Source organism: Spodoptera frugiperda, chromosome 13 (assembly GCF_023101765.2).
Source record: "Spodoptera frugiperda isolate SF20-4 chromosome 13, AGI-APGP_CSIRO_Sfru_2.0, whole genome shotgun sequence".
NCBI classification, from domain to species: domain Eukaryota; kingdom Metazoa; phylum Arthropoda; class Insecta; order Lepidoptera; family Noctuidae; genus Spodoptera; species Spodoptera frugiperda.
In genome coordinates this window covers 6449927-6473557 of record NC_064224.1, presented here as the reverse complement: position 1 = coordinate 6473557, position 23631 = coordinate 6449927, and the positions used below count along the sequence as shown (strand labels likewise).

Sequence of the window (23631 nt, the reverse complement as noted above, 5' to 3'; positions counted from 1 at the left end):
TATGACATAAGAGTTATAACAACAACAAATATCTAAAAATCAGAACTTCTAGAAATTATGTCTTGTTTTTTTATTGATGTGATAAATTTTTGGGTGTGTGAAATATTTCACACATCCTAAAACAAAAATTTAGTTTAGACTAGAGTCCCAAACAAATAGAATAATTTCTACTATACAGTATTACTTGCAAGCACAGAAACTATAGTCCAGTCATTTGGTAGTTTTACCTGGAAAGTTTTCCGGGAGTTTTGAAAATTGGTGAATTTATAGATTTGGGTATGCTCTTTTCGAATTTCAACTTTGCCACCTCGTACAACCGCCGCTCGCGCCGCCATATTGAAAAAATGGCGCCTAAAAACGGTTTTTTATTAATATCTCCGTTCCGACGCATTTTACGAAAAAAAATTTATCTACAAAATTAAACTAGAAAAAATTTCCTACAATTTATGTATTGATAACTTTTTCATAAAATCAATAGTTTTTGGCGTACGAGCGCCGCAAAGTATTATTAATCTGCACCACCACGTGTACAAACAATGTGTGTTGTGCAGCAACGACTGTCGCAACCGAGGGCTGGGCTCGTTGTCAGTGCAGAGGTAAGTCCCCTGTTTGAGGAGTGGCTAGAGAGGCGCTATGGCATCCTCACCTACCGCCTGACGCAGGTGCTAACCGGACACAGGAGTTTCGGTAGGATCCTGTTTTTGATTGGTCGGGAGGAAACGTCCTAGTCTCATCACTGCGAAGACCGCCCGGAGGCACGGTGGAACATATAACATAACATATATAACATCAGAAACAGGAACCTACCGAAACTCCCCTGTTTGTACAACACACATTGCTTGTAAACGGTTTTTTATTAATATCTCCGTTCCGACGCATTTTACGAAAAAATATTTATCTACAAAATTAAACTAGAAAAAATTTCCTACAATTTATGTATTGATAACTTTTTTATAAAATCAATAGTTTTTGGCGTACGAGGGCCGCAAAGTATTATTCATCTGCACCACCACGTGTACAAACAACGTGTTTTTTTTAAATGTATCAATTCTTAAAAACTAATTATGATATCTCGTTCAAACCAATTTTCTTTGAAAGTTTCCATTAAAATCTACAGCATATATTTTTTTTAGTTTTCTTACTCACTTATTTTAAAAGTTAGAGGGCAGAACACATTCGATAGACCTCATTTTTCCACTTTGGAAGTGTCTATCTTTAAAACAATTGATTTTGACGAAAAATGGTTATAGGAACCATGGCGTATTTTTAATGGCCTATCCATAGACAACCATCACGGATAGGTTAGACGAAAAAAAATTTTTTTGAAGAGGTGCAGTGACCGCGCGCTCTCCGCCCTCTATCTCGGAAACGGTGCACCGTATAAAAAAAAAGTTTAGACAAAAGTTGGAGAGAATTTTGTATTCTACAATATTGGTATTAAATGCAAATACCAAAAACCCATAGGAAATGAGATATTTCCAAAAAAGCGCAAAAAAACGTTTTTTGGTACCTTTGGACCTTAAAATTTAATAGTTGCTTACACCCTACCATATGTAGGTTTTGAGACAAGTTTCAGGCAGTCCATATACCAGTATATACAAAATTGCAGCTGGGTATCTCAAATTCCGAGGTGAAATCCTAATTTGACTGGACTAATAATACTTTGCGGCGCTCGTACGCCAAAAACTATTGATTTTATGAAAAAGTTATCAATACATAAATTGTAGGAAATTTTTTCTAGTTTAATTTTGTAGATAAATATTTTTTCGTAAAATGCGTCGGAACGGAGATATTTATAAAAAACCGTTTTTAGGCGCCATTTTTTCAATATGGCGGCGCGAGCGGCGGTTGTACGAGGTGGCAAAGTTGAAATTCGAAAAGAGCATATCCAAATCTATAAATTCACCAATTTTCAAAACTCCCGGAAAACTTTCCAGGTAACCCCCTTTTTATCTACCAAATGACTGGACTACTAGTAGCTTTCTTAAATTAGAACTTGAAAATTATATTAATATCTTCTTTGACAGCCAAATCCATCCATCATCCATTCAACAATACCTTTACATCAGGCTCGGTGTCTGAGCCAGGTGGTTCCATGATGGCCAGCGCCTTACTATTGGGCACGGGCCCAACTCTCGAAGTCCTCTTACTTCGGATACGTTCGGAAGTCTTCGCCGGTCCACTGCGGCCGTGCTGGTCAATCTCTTGTTTACGCATTTGTATCACCTGTAGTATAACCTTTAACATCAATGGTCGTCTAAGCCGAGAGGTGGTAATGTATGGGGGCTCTGAAATTCCTAGTCTTTTTGGCCCTTGACGTGTGAAAACATATTAGGTGTTGGGTATGTGCGCAGTGTGCGCTACTAATGCATATGTGTGCGTGGCTGCGCCCGCGCAGTGTATGATCCGCCAGTAATAAATCAGTATGTCAATAGCTGTCAATCGTTTCACTTGTCTTCCCTTAGGCCGCGTTTCCATTGACGCGGAGCGGGGCGGAGAGGAGCGGTGAAGAGCGGTGAAAAGTTGTCAGTGTTTCCACTGACGCGGAGCTGGGCGGAGAGGGGCGGAGAAGAGCGGTGAAAAATGGTCAGCCGGGTGGAGTGAGGCGGAGCGGAGCATACTTTTGGAATCATATTGAGAGATTGACCATGTCTAAATACAATAGACCCTTTATCGATCAAATATCGCAATCGATATTTTCATTTAGAGTTTATTGTTTTTTTTATATGATATATTAAACTAAATAAGATTTACAAATACCTATAGTTAATTTTATAAACGATATTTCGACATGAAAATAAAACTAAAAGAAAGTATTTTCTCAATTGAAAGTTATGATTTACTTGAATATCAATTATCATTAACGACTATTTGAGTTAAATATTATAACATTGAAAATAAATATATTTTTGTTTGATAAGTAATTTGTTTCGTAGTAATCGATTTTAAGAAAATCGATAAACAACACCCTCACACACGCTACTTGGACATCCCTTTTTGGTTACTTCGTGAATCTTCGTGCTTATTCGACAATACTCGGTACTCGATTATATGTCTCTGTCACACGTTAGCATTGGCGTCTTGTTAGTGTCACTATCCTTGTCTTAAGTACAGTACAGTACCGCACCGCGCTGCTCCGCACCGCCCCGCTGTCCTCCGCACAGCACCGCCCCGCTGTCCTCCGCACAGCCCCGCCCCGCTGTCCTCCGCACCGCATCGTCTCTCTGTATATTTTTATGAATATCCGCTCAGCTCTGCTCTGCCCCGCTCATGCTGATTCCATTGAAGCGGAGCGGAGATTTCGAGCATAGTGATTGGTCAATTCGTGCACCGCTAAGCTCTTCTCCGCCCCGCTCCGCTTCAATGGAAACGCGGCCTTATAGCATACTCAACATTAGGTAGCAGTATCCTTAGAATAATGCCCGAATACTCGAACGTCAGTCAAATATAGCCGTTAGTTAAGTCTAACTTAAAGATAAGCATTGCTCAAATATAACTGGAATACTGAAACGCCAGTTAATTCAAATTAAGTTGTAGTTAGCTGAGCAGCCGTTAAATGTTTGCTTTATGGCAACATTCTGTACAATAAGCATGTTCTCGATTACAGAATAAATTATATATTCGTTTCACGCAGCGTGATTTGATCAAAAAACTAATTCGATAATAATTGATGTACTAAAATTGAAATAATTTGGCCGTAATAAATTTTATTACATTCATGCACATATTTTACTAATATATATCATAATAAAAATTATATTTTTAAGAACCTACACCCAATTATAATATTAAGTTAAAACATAAATTATTACGACTAGATTATCGTGTGGTGAAACGTAAAAGTCAATTGACTTTGACATAATTGAATGACACGATGCGCGCATTGGATGCGCGAAATTGTCTCCTGCTTAAAATTGTTCATTATTATAATTCGATTTTTGTTATGGAAGAATAAAAGAAGCGTGGGTCCAATTATACGATCGCTGAAAATGATATCCTTTTAGAGCTGATCAAGAAGTAATTATGCAATCAAACAAACTTAATACTTGTAGGTATAACTGTAATCTGATTTATTGCAAAATAATGTGCTTTTTGCTATATTTACAGATATAATAAAATTATAGTATAGGGAGGACGGTGACCAACGATACAAGACACTCCTATCCCATCGCCGCCTATAGTGTTATAGTTATAATAATAAAACTATTTTAATATGATTGAATATGTGTATTTATTGCCATAACCAGTTGTATCTACCAGATTTTGATTGCTATCTAGACTGGGTTGAGCAATTTGGGTCTCCTCCACCTCAGTATAGGAAAGAAAGCATCTTAAATAAGCTCGTCTTGCCTTGAACATCATCATCATCACTGTGCCAGTACGGTATTGAACAATGGCACGCTATTGTGCTCGATCTTCATCTCCCCATCACTACCAGCCACCTTGCGGATATTGTCAATCCACCTAGCTGGATGGCGCCATACACAACGTTTGCCTGAACGCGGTCTCCACTCCAGAACAACGGTCATCAGTTCTTCGACAAAAGTAACCGACCCACCGCTAATCCTTTGGGCTACATCAATAGTTTTGGTTCTCTGCCGGATCATCTCGTTACCTTCAAAAGACTCCGAGCATAGCACAACAAAATCGTCTTTTGGAAACATAAAAGCGTGCACGAAATTCCACATCATTATATTGTTTGAATGCATTTCAATTTCACTTCATAGTGTCATGGTGGACAACTTTCATCGTCCGAAATATAAGAAAACCACGATAGAAACATTTTAAACAGGAATTCACACTTAATTTATAATTTTTCAAAGCTAGATGATAGGATGACAAGCCGTCAAAGCGTTTAGGAGGAGGTCAGACCACCCTTACATTTGAGTGGACTTTGACATAAGTTTGAGACATGCTCAACTTTAATAATCGTTTCAGTATTCCGTTTTTTCATTTAACTGGGGTTTGAGCAATGCTTAACTTTAAGTAGATCTTAAATAGTTAACTGACGTTTGAGCATACCAAACTAGAATTTAACGGCGTGCTCAATGATTTGAGCAGCCGTTAAATATTTGAGAGACGATTGAGTATTCGGGCATAAGTTTGCTTCACGTTTAAAGTGAACGAAACGAGAGCACGCCTTTCGGCTTGCTCTCTCGGCTTTCTGATTCGTCGGCTCGAATAAAATAACGAATCAGAGCGCTGAACGCGTTAAATTATGAAAAAACAATAAAATGTCATACTACACATTGCAGGCTACAATATTGGAAACAAAAAATAAATAACGAAGATGTTTATCAAAAAATACTGTATGGCAAAAGAAGAAATATTAGCCGTACTTTTAAAACTACTCTAACAAAAAGAAATACCCCTAAAAAAATAAGTAAACAAACCTTCTTCAAAGTCTTAGCATCCTTATAGATCTGGCTGCCCGGTTCATTGAAATGGCAGGCGTTTCTAACCATAAGCAGCAGATCCTTCTCCAATTCTGTCAAGTTGCTGTACTCTCCGCACTGAATCTTCTGCGCGATGGTCTTCAGGTCTATGGGAGAATCTATAATGCTATAATACTCTGGGTAACGACGCTTGGATGGTAGGAACTGGAACGCAGAGTAGAGAGGTCGGCCATCACTGTTTGCTGTCATCACCTGGAAAAGGAATACAATTATGATTATCTGTACCCTTACTTAACTGTACCCTCAGTACAATTTGAACGAAAACGAAACGAGAGTACGTTAGGCAGTATTCTGTGGTTCGGCATTCTGATTAGCCGACGCGAATGAACCAACCAATCAAAGCGCCGAACGCGCTCTCGTTTCGTTGTCGTTCAACGTAATGCATACTTTTACTAAGGATACTGCTCATGTTATCAAAACTGTAATAAGTTATGAACCTCCATCAAGAATTACACCATCCATTGGTAAACACCATACAAAAATCGGTTTTTCAGTTTATAAATGTATGATAATATTCGCCAAACGATAAAGCAGAGTTCTTATGTTAATATGTGAAGATGAAGCAACTTACAGCATTAAACAGTTCCTCAAACACATTATCCTCTTCATTATTGGTGGAGGTTTCTGAGAGATCCTCGGCCACATCAGATCTCCGGCTGGATGAACCATTGCGAGACAGTTTGGGTATCTTAATGTCTTCACCTGTAGGACAATAATGAACAATGTTAAGGTGGTTTTAGTGAAGTGGTATTATATTATTGAGTTATTTATAAATATATGTGCCCGGTATATGGCAATAGGCTCACCACCTATTACATGGGACTTGCAAACATGCAATAAGGCTATATTTCCAAACTCTCGGCACAAGGGCAATCTGGGACACTCAAGTTATGGAGTGGCAATTTGAATAAGACATTTCTTGTCATGTTACACAAAACTATTCACAATATTGTAATATTTATGCATAGTATTGCAACTCACCATTCTCCAAAGCCTGTTTAGTCTGCATGTAAAGTTTCCAGAGGTCGACCGCATCCCTGTACTCCACTGTGTCAGGCTTGTAGAATGCTTTCGCATTGTTCACCAACAGCTCAATGTCCGCAGACAACTCCTCAATGTCCTCATAAGTATCTGTTTTCAGTTTCTGTTGAACCTGGAAATAAGATTTAGGATAAGGTAGGAAAGGCAGCATAAAATAAAGACTTATTAAAGCATTAACTGAAGGTAAATCCTCCGCTAAGTGGCGGCTGTGGCAGTTAACATGTTAGTTAAAAACACAGTTTCTTGTGTGGATAATTAATACACTATCTCATACTTCATAATATTGTTGTACCTTATTGCATTGCATAAATGCAGGACCTTATTTAAGCCTGCTCTACTAATACAAATCTAGTCAAAGTCAAATAATTTATACCAATTAAACCATATACTAAGGTATTTTTGAAACATCAACAAAGAAAGAAATAAACAATAGTCTGTCAGTCTGTCCATCAGTGAAGCTAGGTCAAGCTACATTTAAATAAATAAAAATATATCCGTCAGTGAAGCTACATTTAAATAAATTAAAATATATCCGTCAGTGAAGCTACATTTAAATGAATTAAAATATACTTACTCTCAACAAGTCAATAGGTTGGGATACAACTTCATAATACTGTGGTTCTTGGCGCCTCTTCGGAGCTCTGATGAACGAGTCACAGAGCAATGTACCATCTTCTTTCTTGTAGGATCGAATTGTGTCATATAATTGCTGGCAGATTTCTCCCTAGTAAAAGAATTATAAAATATAATTTATTATTTACCTATATAATTTACATATGAATTTCAATAATTATAACAACTATCTTGCATTTTTATGGAATATAAATAAACAAAACATCACTAACATAGTTTTTAATGGAGACAAGTGTACAGAACACTTTTCTCTAGAAAATAACCTCATCCTCATATGCATATAATAAATATTTGTGTGTAAATAGTGATAATATCAAAAGTCTAACAAGGTTTTAAAAGTTCAATAAAATACGCCGGCGGCGGCTAATTTGCGTGCTAAATGTTTCAATGTATCCCACTTACGGGGTCCAACTTCTTCCGTTTGCGAGCCGATGGTGGAGGCCCAGGGTTGCTTAACTCAATACCATCGTCACTATCGTCCAAATCAGCTCCACGCGAAGCTCCTGATGATGCACGGCGTCTTTTGCTCATTTTTAATAAACGCTTCACTCAGAATACACGGCCTAAATTAAAATATTAAACTGAACTGTTGCATTCTTATTAAACCACCAGTGAAATTAAATTATAGTCACGATTACATTTATTTATATAATAATAATAGGATTGCTTCTCATTTCAAGTAAATTAAAAATGTATGTCGTAAAAAACACAAACGCTAAGCGGGCGATGCCATTTTTATGTGATTGCTTTAAATATATCATTTTTAAACATTATGTTGAGAAAAGAGAGAAAGCAATATTCACGATTCCACAAGAGTGAAAGAGATATATAACTACATAAGCTACATTTAGACGACAATACGAATGTAGATGGAACGCAACAGAAGTTCATTGACAGATTGACAACTCACAGATAATAAAGATAAAACGTTTTATTTCACTTCACTTTTTTTTTCAGCTATAATCAATTAATCATTATTATAGCTGAAAAAAAGCTCAGCTCAGTTCGCAGTTCGTGTTCGTTCGTGTTCGCAATGATTAATTTCATCGTTGTCCATTTAAACTAAGATTTAGTATAAGACCAGCATACATATTATTTTGATAAAAATACCTATTAGAGAATTATTTGTGACCTACCCATGCAATTATCGTTATAAACAAAAAATATATTTTCACCCACTACCGTCATTTCCATATAATAACGTATTAAGTTAAAAGCGACCGCAACGGACGTACGCGACTGAACATTTTTTATTTTCTAAAACATATTATGGAGACTCTAGATAAACCCCTTTATCCAATGTACATGGAAAAGTTATATAAAAATCTTATACTATGTGGCGAAATCGACTTTTATTGCCTAGGATGCAGAGAATTATTTCATAGCATACCAGAAGTTGAAAAACATATACGCTGGGAAAGACACAGAAAGTTTGTAAAAAATGAACGTTACTTAGAAAGGTACAAGAAAGACTGCATCTATATGGTATGTGCTTTAGTTTTTCTGATTATATTTTATTCCACAATATTTGCATCTAAACAAAAAGTTTCTTTCAGATATATGAACACTTTTACTGCGAAATATGTAACTATTTTTTCCGTGATAAAAACGAAATTGTTTTACACATCGAAAGTAGAGACCATATAGCTATGAAAAATAAGAGGAAAACCGAGCCCTTGACTGAGCCGAAGAAATTTATAGGACTTTATGATACTGAATACGTAATCATCAATAAAGTTATACTAGATATGCCGCAGTGGAACACTATAATTGACCAGAAGTGCTATGTGTGTGATGAAGAAGTTCCAGAGAATTCATATCGTAATCACATAACATTATTAAAACATATAGTGAACTTAATCCAATCCAAAACCGTATATGAAGGAGAGCGGTACTACCGACTGGTAACTTAAAAATGTTATTTACTAACTAACAAAAATTCGTAGGCATCGTATTGAGAATTAATTAAAAACAAACAAACATCTGACGACCGAGTCTTGTCGTACTAGTCTACTTAGTTACAATAAGGTTGCGCACTTTATATTCTGGCTACCCCCTTTTGACAAAATTCTTAGATTCTCTAATGTACGAAAGTTAAAAATATGTGTATTTAATATGTTCTTTTCCTAGAATCTAAGGGCGTCTTCCTAAGTTAATTCATTTCCAATGAGCTAAAAATGTTGTAACCAAGCTTGTACAGTTACACACGTCCTGAAAACGGTTAGCGTTGTGTAAGTAGACAGGTAGTTCTCCTGCAATAACAGAGGTATCGTCAATAGCCGGCCATGTAGGAATCCGTTGGACATGTATACGGAACCCTCACTAGACAAAACGTAGGAATAGCAACACTCAACGATGTAATTCCAAATGGTACTTACCTGATTTAACTATGAGTTTCCCTTGAATTTACGAAATACCTGCAAGCGTTTTCTTATTAAAATCTGAGAAACTAATACATTTTTAAGATAAAAATCATTGATGATTTAAAACCAACATCATTAATTGTTATGGTAGAAAAATATTTTCTTACATGTGGCAACTTTTGGTACGACTCAAGCCAATATGGTCTTTGTTTGTAAACAATAATAAAAAAACCACGATTTTGAGTTCAGTATTTTGTATTGCTTTGCTGTTAGGTGTCTTTGATTTAGTAAAATAGGTAATACATATTTTGTTAAGAAATATACATAAAAATTCTGAGGTTACAGAGATTTTGTTTAAGTACAGTCAACAATATAATTTAGTGTACTTCCGTCCATCGTTTTCGTCGCATACATTTTTGGTTGGTTAAAGCAGGGTTAACGTGTCATTTTTTAATGTGAACTACTGACTATTCGCCACGATAACTAATTTTTTGCTTTTGCATAGCAATTAAGCAAGCGAATGTTCTATTTGAGTCATTGGCCTATCTTAAATACTTATTTACTTTATTTAATAACTTAACAACCACCACAGATAATTTGCTTGATATTTTATTATTTCCCTAATTAACAAGTCCTTTATTACATTAATTTGTGAAGAGCACTAGTAAGTGTAGTTTACTACATTTTTAATAAAATAATTTCAGGTTTGCAGAAAGCAGTCTTTCTGCTTTACATGTAAGAAGGTTTTCTCAGCTGAAGATTTTGACAATCATTGGAGCACCTGTGAAAATATTGAAGCACTTGAGATACAGCGACTGAAGGAAACTAGAGCTATCGGTATGGCGGACTTAGCTAAGATGCAGGAATTGCAGAAGAAGCTAATTAGTACTGTACAAGAGTTCTACTGGGTAGATGAGAAAAACAACTTTGCAACATGCAAATACTGTAAGACAGTTGTAACTATACTGTTCAAGGCCATGATTGATCACATGAAAAATAAACATGACAAATCACATCTATCATCTGACGAATCTTCTTCTGATGAAGAAGTCGTATACAGTGAAATTATAGACTTTGGCAAACGGAGGAAAGAATTGGCTGCATTTGGCAGACCACATCATATCAGACTCAATCATAATGCCAGTAAAGGGTGGTGCTCGGTCTGTGATTGCTACATGTCTGCTCATAAAAGAGTTTTTAAAATTCATATTCGAGGATACATTCACAAGTGTTTCTTAGAAATCCATGGCTTGATTCCTCCGGAGCATGAACCTGAGCCCCGAAATTTTAAAGCACTTTCTGTTTATGATTATAGCTTGGAATATGTACCTTCAGAGAAAGCATTTTATATTGATAATAAATATGTAGTAGATGTATTCAGCTTTTTCCTATTGTATAAAATTGAGGGCAATCCACATGTGAAGAAAACAAAATGTTTTGCGTGCAATGAATTGATTGCGGAAGGGCAAGAGCGCAAACATTGTGAGACTGCTGAACATAAAGAGAAGTTTCTAGAAGCCAAACTCATGGAGCCTGGGAAGAACAAAGATTGTCCTAATTTTGGGGAATATATCAGAGAAGTATGTAGTTTGAATATATTTATATCTTTTACTTGTATTTTTGAGCATTCATCCATTAATTTTTGAGCAACCTTGAATATCAAATATTGATGAAATAATTTTAATTGTAAATGAATAATATTAACATAATTTGTTTCAGATAAAGCCAAACTTGTATCATTGTGGATTATGCAACCGTACCCTGCCATTCAGAGCATCATTGGAGTTTCACAAGGCATCAAAAGGACATCTATCGATAAAGACCAACCGAATTGTAAATCCCGAAGCCCCAGCTATAATATTTAACACAAAACATGATGACGTTTACTTCAAACTTTTAGCAATTTGTATGAGGGACCAAGCTAAGTAATATGAAGTACATATTTATCCTGTGGGATGAAATTTTACATAACTGAAATCTATTAATCTACCTCATGTTATAGTTTTTATGCAGCTGACTGTACTTTTGTAAACTTAGTTTTGTAAGTTTTTTTTTATAATTTTATCTTGCTAGGTGTAGTTGAATGGTTGCCTTATACATATCAGAAACTAATGAAATACAATATTAATATCACATTAACTCTATTCTTGAGCATGTACACAATTTGATACTACTAAAGGAAACTGTTATTTGTTTTGAACAACATAAAACATAAAGTCCTGCCAAGAGTAGGATAAATGGGTTACTACTTTTTGTCTAAAGATACGTATTTTCAAGATGTTTACAAAACTAGTTCCATAATGATATAATAAGGCAATAGGACTACCACCTAGTAAATAAGACTTATAATGTGGTGTGTGATACTCTGAATTCATTAGGGAATTATAAGGCCAGGTTGACACCTGATTTAGTACAAATTATTCAAATGTATAATGTTCCTTTTTACAATTTTAATTTTAGATTATTAGGTACAATCTACTAAGAGTTTATTTGATTTTCTAGTTGTACATCTTGTATACAGCTTATGGATATTGGGTGATGACTTGTTAGCAGTGTTTGGTAACAAGCCAATCACGCTGTGCTATAAGCTTTAGTTCTTTAAAAAATAGTTCCTAAAGTAAGATTTTTAAGTCTTGACTGTTTTATTGTTTGATTAGTCACAAACATAACTGTTGAGCAAGAAGTCTCAGGATCTATATCAAGATTGATTGAAGCAGAAGCATACCTTTGGGGTGATATTATTTTTTATGTGTAGTAATTTTAAAGACTGACAATTTTCAAATGCATTTTATTATACTAACTGTAAAGTGTGTTATTTGTGTTTGTGTAATGTAGTATGTACCTAAGTATTATCTTAGAAGACTGATTTTTGAATTGAATATTCTCATTTTAGTTTAAGCCATTTACTTTTATAACTTTTAATATGTAATTGTATGTGAAACTACGTAACATTACTGTGCTAGAGACCATCATATTATATTTTCATATATTTTCTAGTTTTTACATACAATTAATAAATAAAACATTATTTTGAATCAGTAATTAATTTTTATTTATAATAAACATCAAACCACTGTGGATAATGTGATAACAGCATAATTAAATCATTCCTACATTTTAAACTTGATAAAAACTTTTTAATAGATTCAATAAAGTCTTTTTGTATTGATGGAGCTAATTCTTCAATTTTTGTATCTAATAATACTACTATGTGGCTCAAATGAGCTGGATACAACACTGAGAATTTATTAGAACTATTTTTTACATTCTGGACAAATATTTGAACAAATGTTTGTAATCTGGGGTTAAAATTGGTGTTTATAAACAGATAATTAAGTATGCTACAACATATTTGAAAACAATTGGCTGAATAAGATGCTTTATTTACCAAATCTTTTAAATCTATATTAGATTCATAAATACTTTCAATATCTAAATCTTTATCATTTAATACTCTATAGCTTATTTCTAACAGACATTTTTCAATTCCAATTTTAAACTTTATCGAAATATCTTCAGCTATACTAGGCTGCATACAAACACTATCACTAGCCCACAAGTCTTTTAATATCTGTATATTTTTATTATCTGTAACATTCCAATGAATAATGTCCTTTAGTAATTCATTACGGTATATTCCATTTTGATTTAAATTAATTAAAGCTTGCACTATTTCAGGATCCAGTTGTGTCTTATGATTGCTATTGATATTCATATCTTTTAAATTCCGAACTAAAAATGCATCGAGCTCTCTCTGTGTTGATTCACTGTTAGTCGATGTTGTATTTTTATTTATTTGTTCATAAAATTCCAGTAAAATTGCGGTTAGGTCTTCATTTACTTTTACATGGTTTTCGGGTTCTACACGACACATTTTTCTTATATTTTCAAGTATAGATTGTCGTAGATTGTTGCTTGTTTTTGAGTTTTGTTGTGCTTGAGATAAGTTTAGAATTTTTACGAAACTTTTCGAAAGTGCTTTCGCTACGTTTCTGTCGAGCACTGGATTTTCGTAAATGAACTGAGGACATGGTAAGTTATTTGATGTAATTATTTTCTCTATTAACTGATTATTCATAACTTTTTAACTTAATTTGTCTGTTTTTTATGTAAAGTAAATAAAATGTAAACAAAACTTTGTAAAGCACCTGCTTTTGAAACTTTGTGACTTTGACAATTCCAATGTCACTCACTCGACACTCGACATCTGTCACTGACACTTCGACGTTTGGTTTTCTTTGAAACAAAGTTTGCATGTATTTCTTTGAAGTAAAAATAGTCATTAAATCATTATAATATTCCCTTCTTTCAATAAAATTCATATTATATATCTGTACGTAATTTTTTAAGTATCAAATTTACAAATCTGTGTGCGCTGCCATCTAGCGTTAAGGAGATAAAAGTTTGTTGGTACAGAGCAGTGCTGATTTTTAGTTTTGCTATTCGACGGTAGATGGCAGTAAAAGGGCTCTCTGAAATGCACTCTTTAGCAATGTGTTACCATTCGACGGTAGATGGCAGTAAATAGTTTCTCTGAGCTAAACTTTTCGCAATCAAAATTATTATAATTATGTTGTTATCTTTATTTATTAACTGACATTTTTTAAAGATATTATTAATATATGCGTCTCTTTTTACAAATAAATGAATACCTGGGTGATTCTACTGCTCGATATTTGAATGCGCTAGAATCCCTATTGGGTTAGCACAGACATAATATTCGTCACAGAACTAGTAGTATTTGATAGACGTTTTGAAGTACCTATAGTAGGCCGATGAAGTGTAGGGCGCCCTCTAACTGTAGGAGTGGACAGTAATTTTATTTTTATTTTTTACAGTGGATGGTTACGAAGACGTGAAAATTGAGTTCAGAGGCGAGCCATTGGAGAAAACCACGGAATACAGAAAACTGAGAAAACTACGTCCAAAGGTGGACGGGAACATGCTGACGATGAGACTTCTCGCAGTACAAATGTACAGTTCAGTAGATAGCTGTGAGACATAATGGTTCGTACAACTCTGGGGTGCTTTTCCATCAGAGATGTGCTATGCTACTTTGCTGTGGATGCGTTTGGCTTCCACCAATCATATTCATTGGCAATTTGGTATAGCTTAGCAATGGTGGAAACGGATTCAGCTAGGCTATGTTTTTTATATGGAAAGAAGCGTGCTATAGATGTGTGCTATGGATGGCTTTCCTACTATCGATACATCGCAAACTCGAGCTGCGCATATTCCTGACACAGCTAAATAGTTTCACAGCTTAGCTATTACATCTTCGTAGCATAGCTACATAGCACATCTCTGGTGGATAACACGCACTGGAGACCATATACTTACCTATCTGGAAGCAGTTCTGTCAGTACATCAACAGCTTATAAGTGGCCACTGCTGACCAAAGGTTTCTTCTCGCACGGAGAAGGTTTGACCATTAATCACCATTGTTGCTCAATACGGGGTGGTGATCAGATTGTAGAATATTAACGTCCAGTTGAATCTAGTTAAGCCTGCTAGACTCAGCCTGCGCTTCTTTTTTTTTAAGGGGGGAAAATCATCTAATGACTTCTCTCGTTTTGAGTGAAGCGAGAGGGAGTGTCAGACTCTTACTGACTAAAAACCATCCCGTTCCCATGTCAAATGACTAGATTATTGTGCTAATGTGTTATATATGTTATGTGATTTTGTATTGTAATGCACGTAATAAGCACAATAATCATACATAATCTTACACCTGTCTCCCATGGGGGTACGTAGAGAATGGAACGCCAATTGCTACGAATCTTACATACATACTTCTCTCGCTTCATCAACAGTCATCAGTTGTTTCATGCATGCTCTTCGGTTAAGGGTGCTTTTGATTTGGCCCTTCTTTAACATATGGCCAATTTTGTTTGATATTATGTACGTGTAATGCAATATTAGGTAAATAGTGATGTAAAAACTTAAACACTCCTCTGGTGTTGCGGGTGTCCATTGGCCCTTTGCCCATCGGTTTATAAAAAAGGTAGAAGATACACAGTACTTTTCCAGAAAAGTAATCGCTGTTACTATAACCAAGTCAATTACTCGTGTACATAACGTAACGCTCTCTACATAACGCGAGTCATACAATTTGTATTGGATTTAACATCCATTTTGAGAAGCACCGTGAACTCTTAACGTTCGCCGAGTGCACTTTGACACGCCTCATACATATAACGCTTTCACATACAAACAACGTTACTTCAGAACATTAAATTATCACGATAAAGCAATAAAATTCGAAGCAGAAACAAAAACAAATTCAGAAAATGCCCCATAATAACACAAGGCTTAATAGGAGAAAGTCATACTCGGGCGTAAATTAAAAAAAAAATGAGATCACTCATCAAGATGAATAATAGAAGATTCGGATATCTTAATTAGCATGAATTTACACCGTTATAAAAGCGTGTAAGATGAAAAAAGGTTCATAATAATTCATATCGCCATTTCTTCGGTATATTTTCGAGTCAGTATTTGTGGGGCCCAGTTAATAAATTACGATCGAGACCTCACATAGAGCGGCCTAACTACGTGGGCCACACCGGGCCAGGCTCCGCCCGAGAGTGGGACGGGGGATGCGTGTGTCTCTGTCGCTCGCGAGGCTGTGTTAGTCCAACAATGCGACTTAACGTTGCAATATAAAACCGGGAATGTATGTTTACTTAACGCTTAAAGGTCGCTTTTGGTGCAATTTAATTAAGTTTTCTAATTGGACGCGCCCTCGCGTCTACGCTGCGTACTTCTGTGTGTTATACGGCTCCCAGTTTAATGTTATTCTTGTCTAAGTAGCGGAACGTCCGGCTGAGATTGTTTTCAACGAGAATTAAGTTTTACTTGAAACTACCGGTTTATACCTACCCGCAAATTGGAAATCTGCCCGCGCAGTCGTTGACTCTTGATTGACGGATTATTGTTCCTCTGGCGTGGGTCTGTTGTTAGACTACGAATTATTTAGAGTAAGGTTTTCATTAAAATTGATTCAATAAGACTTTTAAGTACCTTTAGAATGAGATTTCTATGCTGGTAAACTAGAAGGAAATTTTGGGAAAATTCATATTCAAATCCTTTAAAACTATTAAGAAAAAGCACAGATGTTAATTGAGTTTAACAAAAACATGCTTTAGTATTACATAAACATTGAAAACAGCTAAACTGCAAAAATCAGCATCATATACAATGTTGACAACATCAGTCACTAGATGGCGTTGATAGTAGTTTAACATTATTATTTAATGAACTCATCATTAATAGCATACAAGTAGGAGGTGGATGTTATTAGAAGTGTATTTTGTGCTGGTAATATATCCGTGGGAACCACTGAGAACTGCTGTCGGTAACTGTTAACTACCTGTTTATGAAAGCCATTAGTTTCTTCATACGCTCGTATCTTCATACACTTACCTACTTTGTATAGATTGATCTACTCAGCCTTTATCGATATAAGTAAGTATTATGTAATAAATAAATAAATAAAGTAGATGATCACAATTCAACTTCTCTTATTTCTCAATTTCCTCATTAAAAATAATATTCCTTACCTATTCATATCTTCTTCCTATCATAACCCAACTAATCCCAAGTTACATGAGATTGGCATAAATTGTGCGGCACAATGTGTCTCTTGAGATTGACTGACTCTTTCTCCATTCTCCTGAGTCTATCATCAACCGCATTTCTTTCACAAATTATTTGTTCTTCCACAATATCAATAATCACGCAATCTTTCAAAACCTTTTCTTTTAGTCGTCCTCTACTCCTTCATCGTTCCATATTTAAATATCTTAGGTACTTTGCCTAAAATGTATCTATCTACCAGATTTCATCTATATTAGCCCAGCGGTTTAGACATATAAAGTATAATAAAACAACTCACATTTTCACATTATATTTTATATTTGACTGCACGCGGTAGCTGGGCAACCGGCTGCCAAATGACGTATAGCGGTTCACAGACAGATCCACATATTGTTGTTTTGAGTCATGTGTGTATGTGAACATGTATGTTTGTAAACGCAATCACGACACAGGCGAAAATCCTAGTATGGAACAATTGAAAAAAAAATATAACATCGGTCTTCTGTATTTGCTACCCTAGCATCATTTACATGAATGGAGTAAGTAATTCAGTCACCGTTTACTTTAACAAATGGCTGCTGGTACCGTTAGGAGCTGGTGGAAGGCCTCGCCACCTTCAAGCTGGACCGGCACGTTATGTATTATGATGAGCCGGTAAACGCCCATAAACTAACTGAGCTCCGTCCATCATCTCCGCTAATACATAATCATTGGGGTGACCATGATGCTTAGTTACCTTTGAGAGTATTTAAATACAGAAATTTGCACTCATAGGTGTTTCTGAAACTATAGAGTAGAAATTATGAACCATATGCGTACTTATTATTACATAAATTTTCGATTCCATTTCCATATTTATAGGGTGAAAACGGGGTGTCTATGTGTATTACTACTCCTTAGTAAATCAAAAAGTTATGCTTGAAAGGGGACTCCAATCATAAATATTGTGAACACTTAACTTTTGATTTACTAATAAACATTTTTCATTTTCATTTTTAATTTTCATTCTCCATAATTAAGAGCAGCGTAGAAGCGCGACAATCGCCGTGTCGAATTGCTGCTCATGAGCTTGTTTTCACTCAGAAAAAGCAATTATCATTTTTTGGCAAGCGCGGGATTCAAACCCATGACACGTTGCAGCCGGTCACCCAACCACTATGCCAACAGTACAGTGCAGTCTAAATGAACTGCTATAAAACACACGCCAAGAGCAGAGGTAGTGACAAGTGTATTCAAATCTACCATCACCAGGCTAACTAAAGCTTCCGGAGCTGCGGACTACCTAGCGGGTTTACCGGGGCTCCGGCTCGACAAGCAGGAGTAGGAATGGGGTGGTTTTTAGTCAGTAAGAGTCTGACACTCCCACTCTCGCCTCGAGAGAAGTCATTGGATGATTTTCCCCTCTTAAAAAATACTAACTAAAGAGTTAGCTAACTAAATCTATGCAAATCTTAGAAAATCCTACAAAACCTAAAACCTAGGCACCGTGTACCCCATCGTTGGCATCGTCAACATGTCCAGATGATTGATCGCGTCCCAACGTGACCGCCGAGCCATTATACATACACTTTATCAAACAAAAGAATTGGCCCCAATGATCGGGCGGCCGTGCGAAAGGTGACGTCGTGGCCCGATGATTGCCGATCATTACCGAAGTGACGCAACGAAGATACGTGTCGATTGCATTAGAGCAATGCTTAGCGTAGGTGGTCGGTTTGATTGTGGACGGCGAATTTGTTTTTTTTGGTTATGATGTCTAAAAAATTGTTGGTGGTGCCATTAACAATCCTGAGGAGAGGAGGAGAAAGGAATTTTTCGTTGGCCAAGCACCCGAGCTGTAAGCACGACAGTAGTATTATAGGGTCTCCGGTTCAGTTTTGAAGCCGGGCTAGTTTTTTTTTAGGAACACGAAACGAGCAGACGTATCACCTGATGGTATGCAATCGTCGCCGCCCATGGACACTTGTAACACCAGAGGCATTATAAATGCGTTGTCGGCCTTTGGACGTTAGGAATTTAAGGGTTGTTGGGGAATTGGAGATTGGGAAGGGGAGTAAGTTGAGCCTCCGGTAACCTCACTCACAAAACGAAATACAACGCAAGCGTGGTTTCACGTCGGTTTTCTGTGAGGCCGTGGTATCACTCCGGTCGGCCCGTTCGTGCCGAAGCATGGCTGTCCCACACTTAAAATTGGATACTTTTCGAATTTTCAAAATGTTCAGTAATAAGTAACACGAAGTCTGCAATTATAAGTATTCATCGAATTGAACTTATACTTTCTTATTATATTCTTCTATGAGCGTATAATTTCTGATTATAAGTTTGAAATCGCCAACCCGTATTGAGCAAGCGTGGTGATGAATGCTCAAACCTTCTCCGTGTGAGAAGAGGCCTTTGGACTACAGTGGCCACTTACAGGCTTTGATGATGATTATCGAATTGAATTGAATAGGTACACTAAATTCCAAACCACCGCTGGATATTTCGAAAATAACATGTTCCGAATTGTAAACGGGGAAGGAAACATTACACGGTGATTTGTTCGTCCACTTAACAGTTAAAATTATAAAGTTATAATTTTATTAAAAGTGTCGCGAAACGCGTATTTCCACGCTATTATAGGGACGACCTGCCGACAAGACACTAATTATGTCCTTAAGGCTTACGAAATAAGATACATAATTATAAATCACCATTTTTGATAAAATACTGCTTGCCTTAAGCATCTACTTGCAAAAAACTGTAATTTTTACTAAAGCCGTTGCAAATTACTGTTAATAAGGTCTATATTGCCGTACTTAATTGATTTATAGCCTGTATTTTTTATGAAAGTATGTCCTTTAATAATATTTACCTTGTTATCAATTTGTCCTGTTGCCTGAAGACATATTTTAATAATGTCATAATGTGTAACGATAACACGACATGCTTAAATTTCCAGTCTTTTATTTGTACTTATAGAATATTTTCAGCAACAAAATTTAACTGTATTTGAAATTAGAGAGGGTCTGACTAGGTATTTTTAAAATGAGCTACGCTGAGCGTCAGCGTCGACAAACTACGAGCTGAGCTATGTGAGCTGATGGTCAGCGTAAGACTAAAATCAGCTTAATATTATATCAACCCAAAACGTCAGAGGCGTTACAAGTGCGTTGCCGGCCTTTTGGGGGTTAGGAATTTAAGAGTTGTTGGGGAATCGGGGATTAGGAAGATTGGAAAAATGGGTTATTGGACCTCCAGTAGTCCCTCAACCAACGAAACACAACGCAAGCGTTGTTTCACGTCGGTTATCTACGAGGCGGTGGTATCACTTCAGTCAAGCTGACCCATTCGTACCGAAGTATGGCTCTCCCACACTTAAATAAATTAAACTTCTGAATCAATAAGATAATTTACTTAGAGATCAAAATCAAACATAAAAAATAAATTTACAAATATACATAACTACATATTATTTTATACATAATCCTACATATAACACCATAACTCCTAAGCCACCACCGTGAAGCAATGGATGGTAGGTGCGCACGCGCTGGGTGGCCGGCACCCGACTGTAATGTATAATGACGTCAAACAATGATCTATCGCGCATGCGCCGCCATCGCGAGCCCCATGTATCGCTACACACTTTATGGAGACTTATTATATGAAAAGTGGTTGTAGTCTTGTAGTATAGGTACTTAGGTAGGCTTTGTAAGAGGAGTGAAGTAATGTTAAGTCATGATTCCTGAAAGGTAGTAGACAAATTCTATTCCTCATTCAAAATGTTTTAAAGAAGTTAATATTATAATAATAGGTACTTAGGTACTGAACGAATGAATCCAACGTGAGTAATACAAGGACGGGAAAATATGATTGCACCGATATTTTTCTCTGTTTTTCTAGAAAATATTTCTTCTGAAAACGATTTTAAGGGAGTGGAAAATCATCCAATGAGTTCTTCCACCTTATGTGAGGCGAGAGAGTGTCAAACTCTTATTGACTAAAAATCATCCCATTCCTAGATTGGCTGCAGGCTGATGCTCTGGTTTCCGATGGCACAATTAAAACAGTTTTCTACATGGTCAGCATTGCGCTTCTGATGCATCTGGTTTTGGAGCTTTCAACATGCAGCTCAGGCATCGGCTTACCATCAGGCCATAAGCTTTGCTTCTACAAATAGAACAGTATAAAAAAATCTGAAAAACACATATTAACAAAGAAAATACTGCACGATTGACGCGGAAGCTGGGCAACTGGCTGTCGTTCAACGGGTAGCGGGTTCAATTCCCGCACGGAACAACTCTTTGTGTCCTTCACAAATTGTTGCTTCGGGTCTGGGTGTTTTGTGCATGTGAAAATGTATGTTTCGATATAAACGCACCCACGCCACAGGAGATGTTCCTAGTGTGGGGTAACGCTTTTAAAAAAAAATTACGTAAAGCAATTTTTAATGGTCGACAGCGAATTTTACATAATCTAAATAATTTCCTTTCTCTGATATCTAATGAATAAATGCAAAAGGGGGAAGTCGAGGAATAAGGGCATACCAAATGTAGCGATCATTACCAAGTTTTTGCAAGTGAAATGTATATGCTCACATTACGGGAACCAATTGATATTATCAAGGCACCTTATGCAGTAGGAAATAAAGTTGGTTTTTGAAGGTTTTCTTATATGCTGTTTGGTACAAAGCCTTACTTTAAGTTCTTCAAACACATTAGCGTTTCTGTGTAAGTGTTTAAGTACTTATTGAAGTCCTAATGAGTTTGGACTTGCTTTTTGTTCAAATGCTTAGGTATCTAGTAGGTAATGTAGAATTAACATATATAGTGAGTTCCTGGTTGGTTTACTAGTTGCGAGCTTGACTGCAGACTTCGGGTAGTAAGTAGGTACTTTACTATACATATTTTCCGAATATATTGTGCGTAATATACTCACTCGTGTCACAGTGGTATTCATTGATGACTTCTAGTGTTGGGCCTTCCAAGGTAGAAGAACCAAAAGTTATCAAATAACTAGCTGACCCGGCAAACTTCGTACTCTTAAACCTCCCCTGGTCTTCCACAAATAATTCAAGACCATTTGCCAAATCGGTCTAGCCGTTCCGAGTTTTAGAGAGACTGACGAACAGCAATTAATTTTTATATATTATTTGAGATTTGAGATAAGTATTTATTCTAATAAAACCTAATACATCATCATGATCAACATCACACGCGTCAATACTAGAAAACGAGACATTCAACAAAAATGTTATACCTATTGAGTAAAGGAGGATGCCAAAGTTTTTATGAAATCTGATCCCACTTCCAAAAACTATGTGCCATCATTGTATAGGTAATTTTGAGCTGAATAAAAGTTACTATGGCGCCAAGTTCCATGGATCCATCCAATGATATAACACACATAGCTATTGAAATATGGAAACAGGATTTGGATCCTTTATAGAAACCAATAGGCAAAACATTTTTGTCCAAAAAACCGATAGACCAGCCACCTCGCAGTCCCACCATCGCATAATAAAAGTAGTACCATAACTTTAACCTATTACTTAACATTATAAGTAAATATCTAACATGAAAATTGTCTATCGTATTGAGTAACATCAGTATCTAAGTATTTGAACGTGAAATGTCAATGTAAGTGACATGAAGTAACATGTAATGTCTCTGATTGTCTCAAAGTGGGTCTCGTCGTGATGGCTGTAATGATGTCTTATGCAAATATTTGTTTAGATACTTAGTATTGTTGGTAAAACAAATATAGGTAAGTACTATCTAGTATTTATATCTACTGTTAGAGATACATGTTTGACTATAGGGTGGACTAAGGATGAATGCGACACAAACAATACGCGGCCTACATAGCATTTGTTAATGCTTGCCTCTTGCTCAGAAACAATGTAAATTGTCGATAATGGGGTAAGTCTGCCTATCGTTTTTAACGAATGCATGCATTCATCAATAATAGAAGTTATAATTTTAACATATAATGTACAGAAAAACCATGGTGAAACAACACTTTTGTTAATTATTATGTTATCGGCTTACTCACGTAATTGTTTGACGAGGAAATATGAGCCTCTAGCATGGCTTGAAACTAGTCGAGTTCCTCGTCAAACAATTACGTGAGTAAGCCGATAACATAGTAATTAATTTAGTATATCTCACGAAAGTTACAATAAAATAACACTTGTGTTGTTTTGTGACTTGAGTAAGTGAGTTTTCCTTGTGTCAGTGATCAGTGAGGTTCCCAGAGGCTCATTTAGCTCATTTCATTTAAAAACCGACACAAAATAGCTTTTGTTTTCGATGTCTGACTGTTGCAACTTCTATTTACTAAACATTGATGATACTTAACACCTGTTTTACAACCTTCTTATAAGTGACCGATAAACTTATGTCACAGATAGTGCATACAAATTACTTTCTTAATTCACAGTTATCTGATACGTAGCGGCTATCCAGACATTGTGAAACAAGTCCTTAGACAGAATATTGTGTATGTTTTCTTGAAATAGTGGTTAATATACAAAGTACGACTGAGCACCTTAACTT

The 23631-nt window shown here is 36.1% G+C and overlaps 2 protein-coding genes across 14 annotated transcripts in view; one reads left to right on the top strand and one right to left on the bottom strand.

The window, feature by feature from the left end:
• Positions 1–7876, bottom strand: part of LOC118270246 (protein polybromo-1) — a 35581-nt gene extending 27705 nt beyond the window's left edge. For 8 of the 13 annotated variants that reach the window (XM_050698022.1, XM_050698031.1, XM_050698028.1 and 5 more), the window contains exons 1-6: positions 7533–7876; positions 7072–7221; positions 6438–6609; positions 6028–6158; positions 5394–5648; positions 2059–2238 (exon numbers count right to left, since the gene is read on the bottom strand). In XM_050698022.1, the coding sequence (XP_050553979.1) occupies positions 2059–2238; positions 5394–5648; positions 6028–6158; positions 6438–6609; positions 7072–7221; positions 7533–7661 (1017 nt within the window). In that variant the 5' untranslated portion in view covers positions 7662–7876. The remainder of the gene's footprint in view (positions 1–2058; positions 2239–5393; positions 5649–6027; positions 6159–6437; positions 6610–7071; positions 7222–7532) is intronic. The other 5 variants (XM_050698030.1, XM_050698034.1, XM_050698024.1 and 2 more) reach the window with 4 other exon arrangements.
• Positions 7877–8325: 449 nt separating this feature from the next.
• LOC118270726 (uncharacterized) lies at positions 8326–13594 on the top strand. The gene is made up of 4 exons (XM_035586485.2): positions 8326–8615; positions 8687–9034; positions 10198–11073; positions 11213–13594. The coding sequence occupies exons 1-4, from the start codon at positions 8400–8402 to the stop codon at positions 11420–11422; spliced, it is 1650 nt and encodes a 549-aa protein (XP_035442378.1). The 5' UTR covers positions 8326–8399; the 3' UTR covers positions 11423–13594.
• The last annotated feature ends 10037 nt before the right edge of the window (positions 13595–23631 follow it).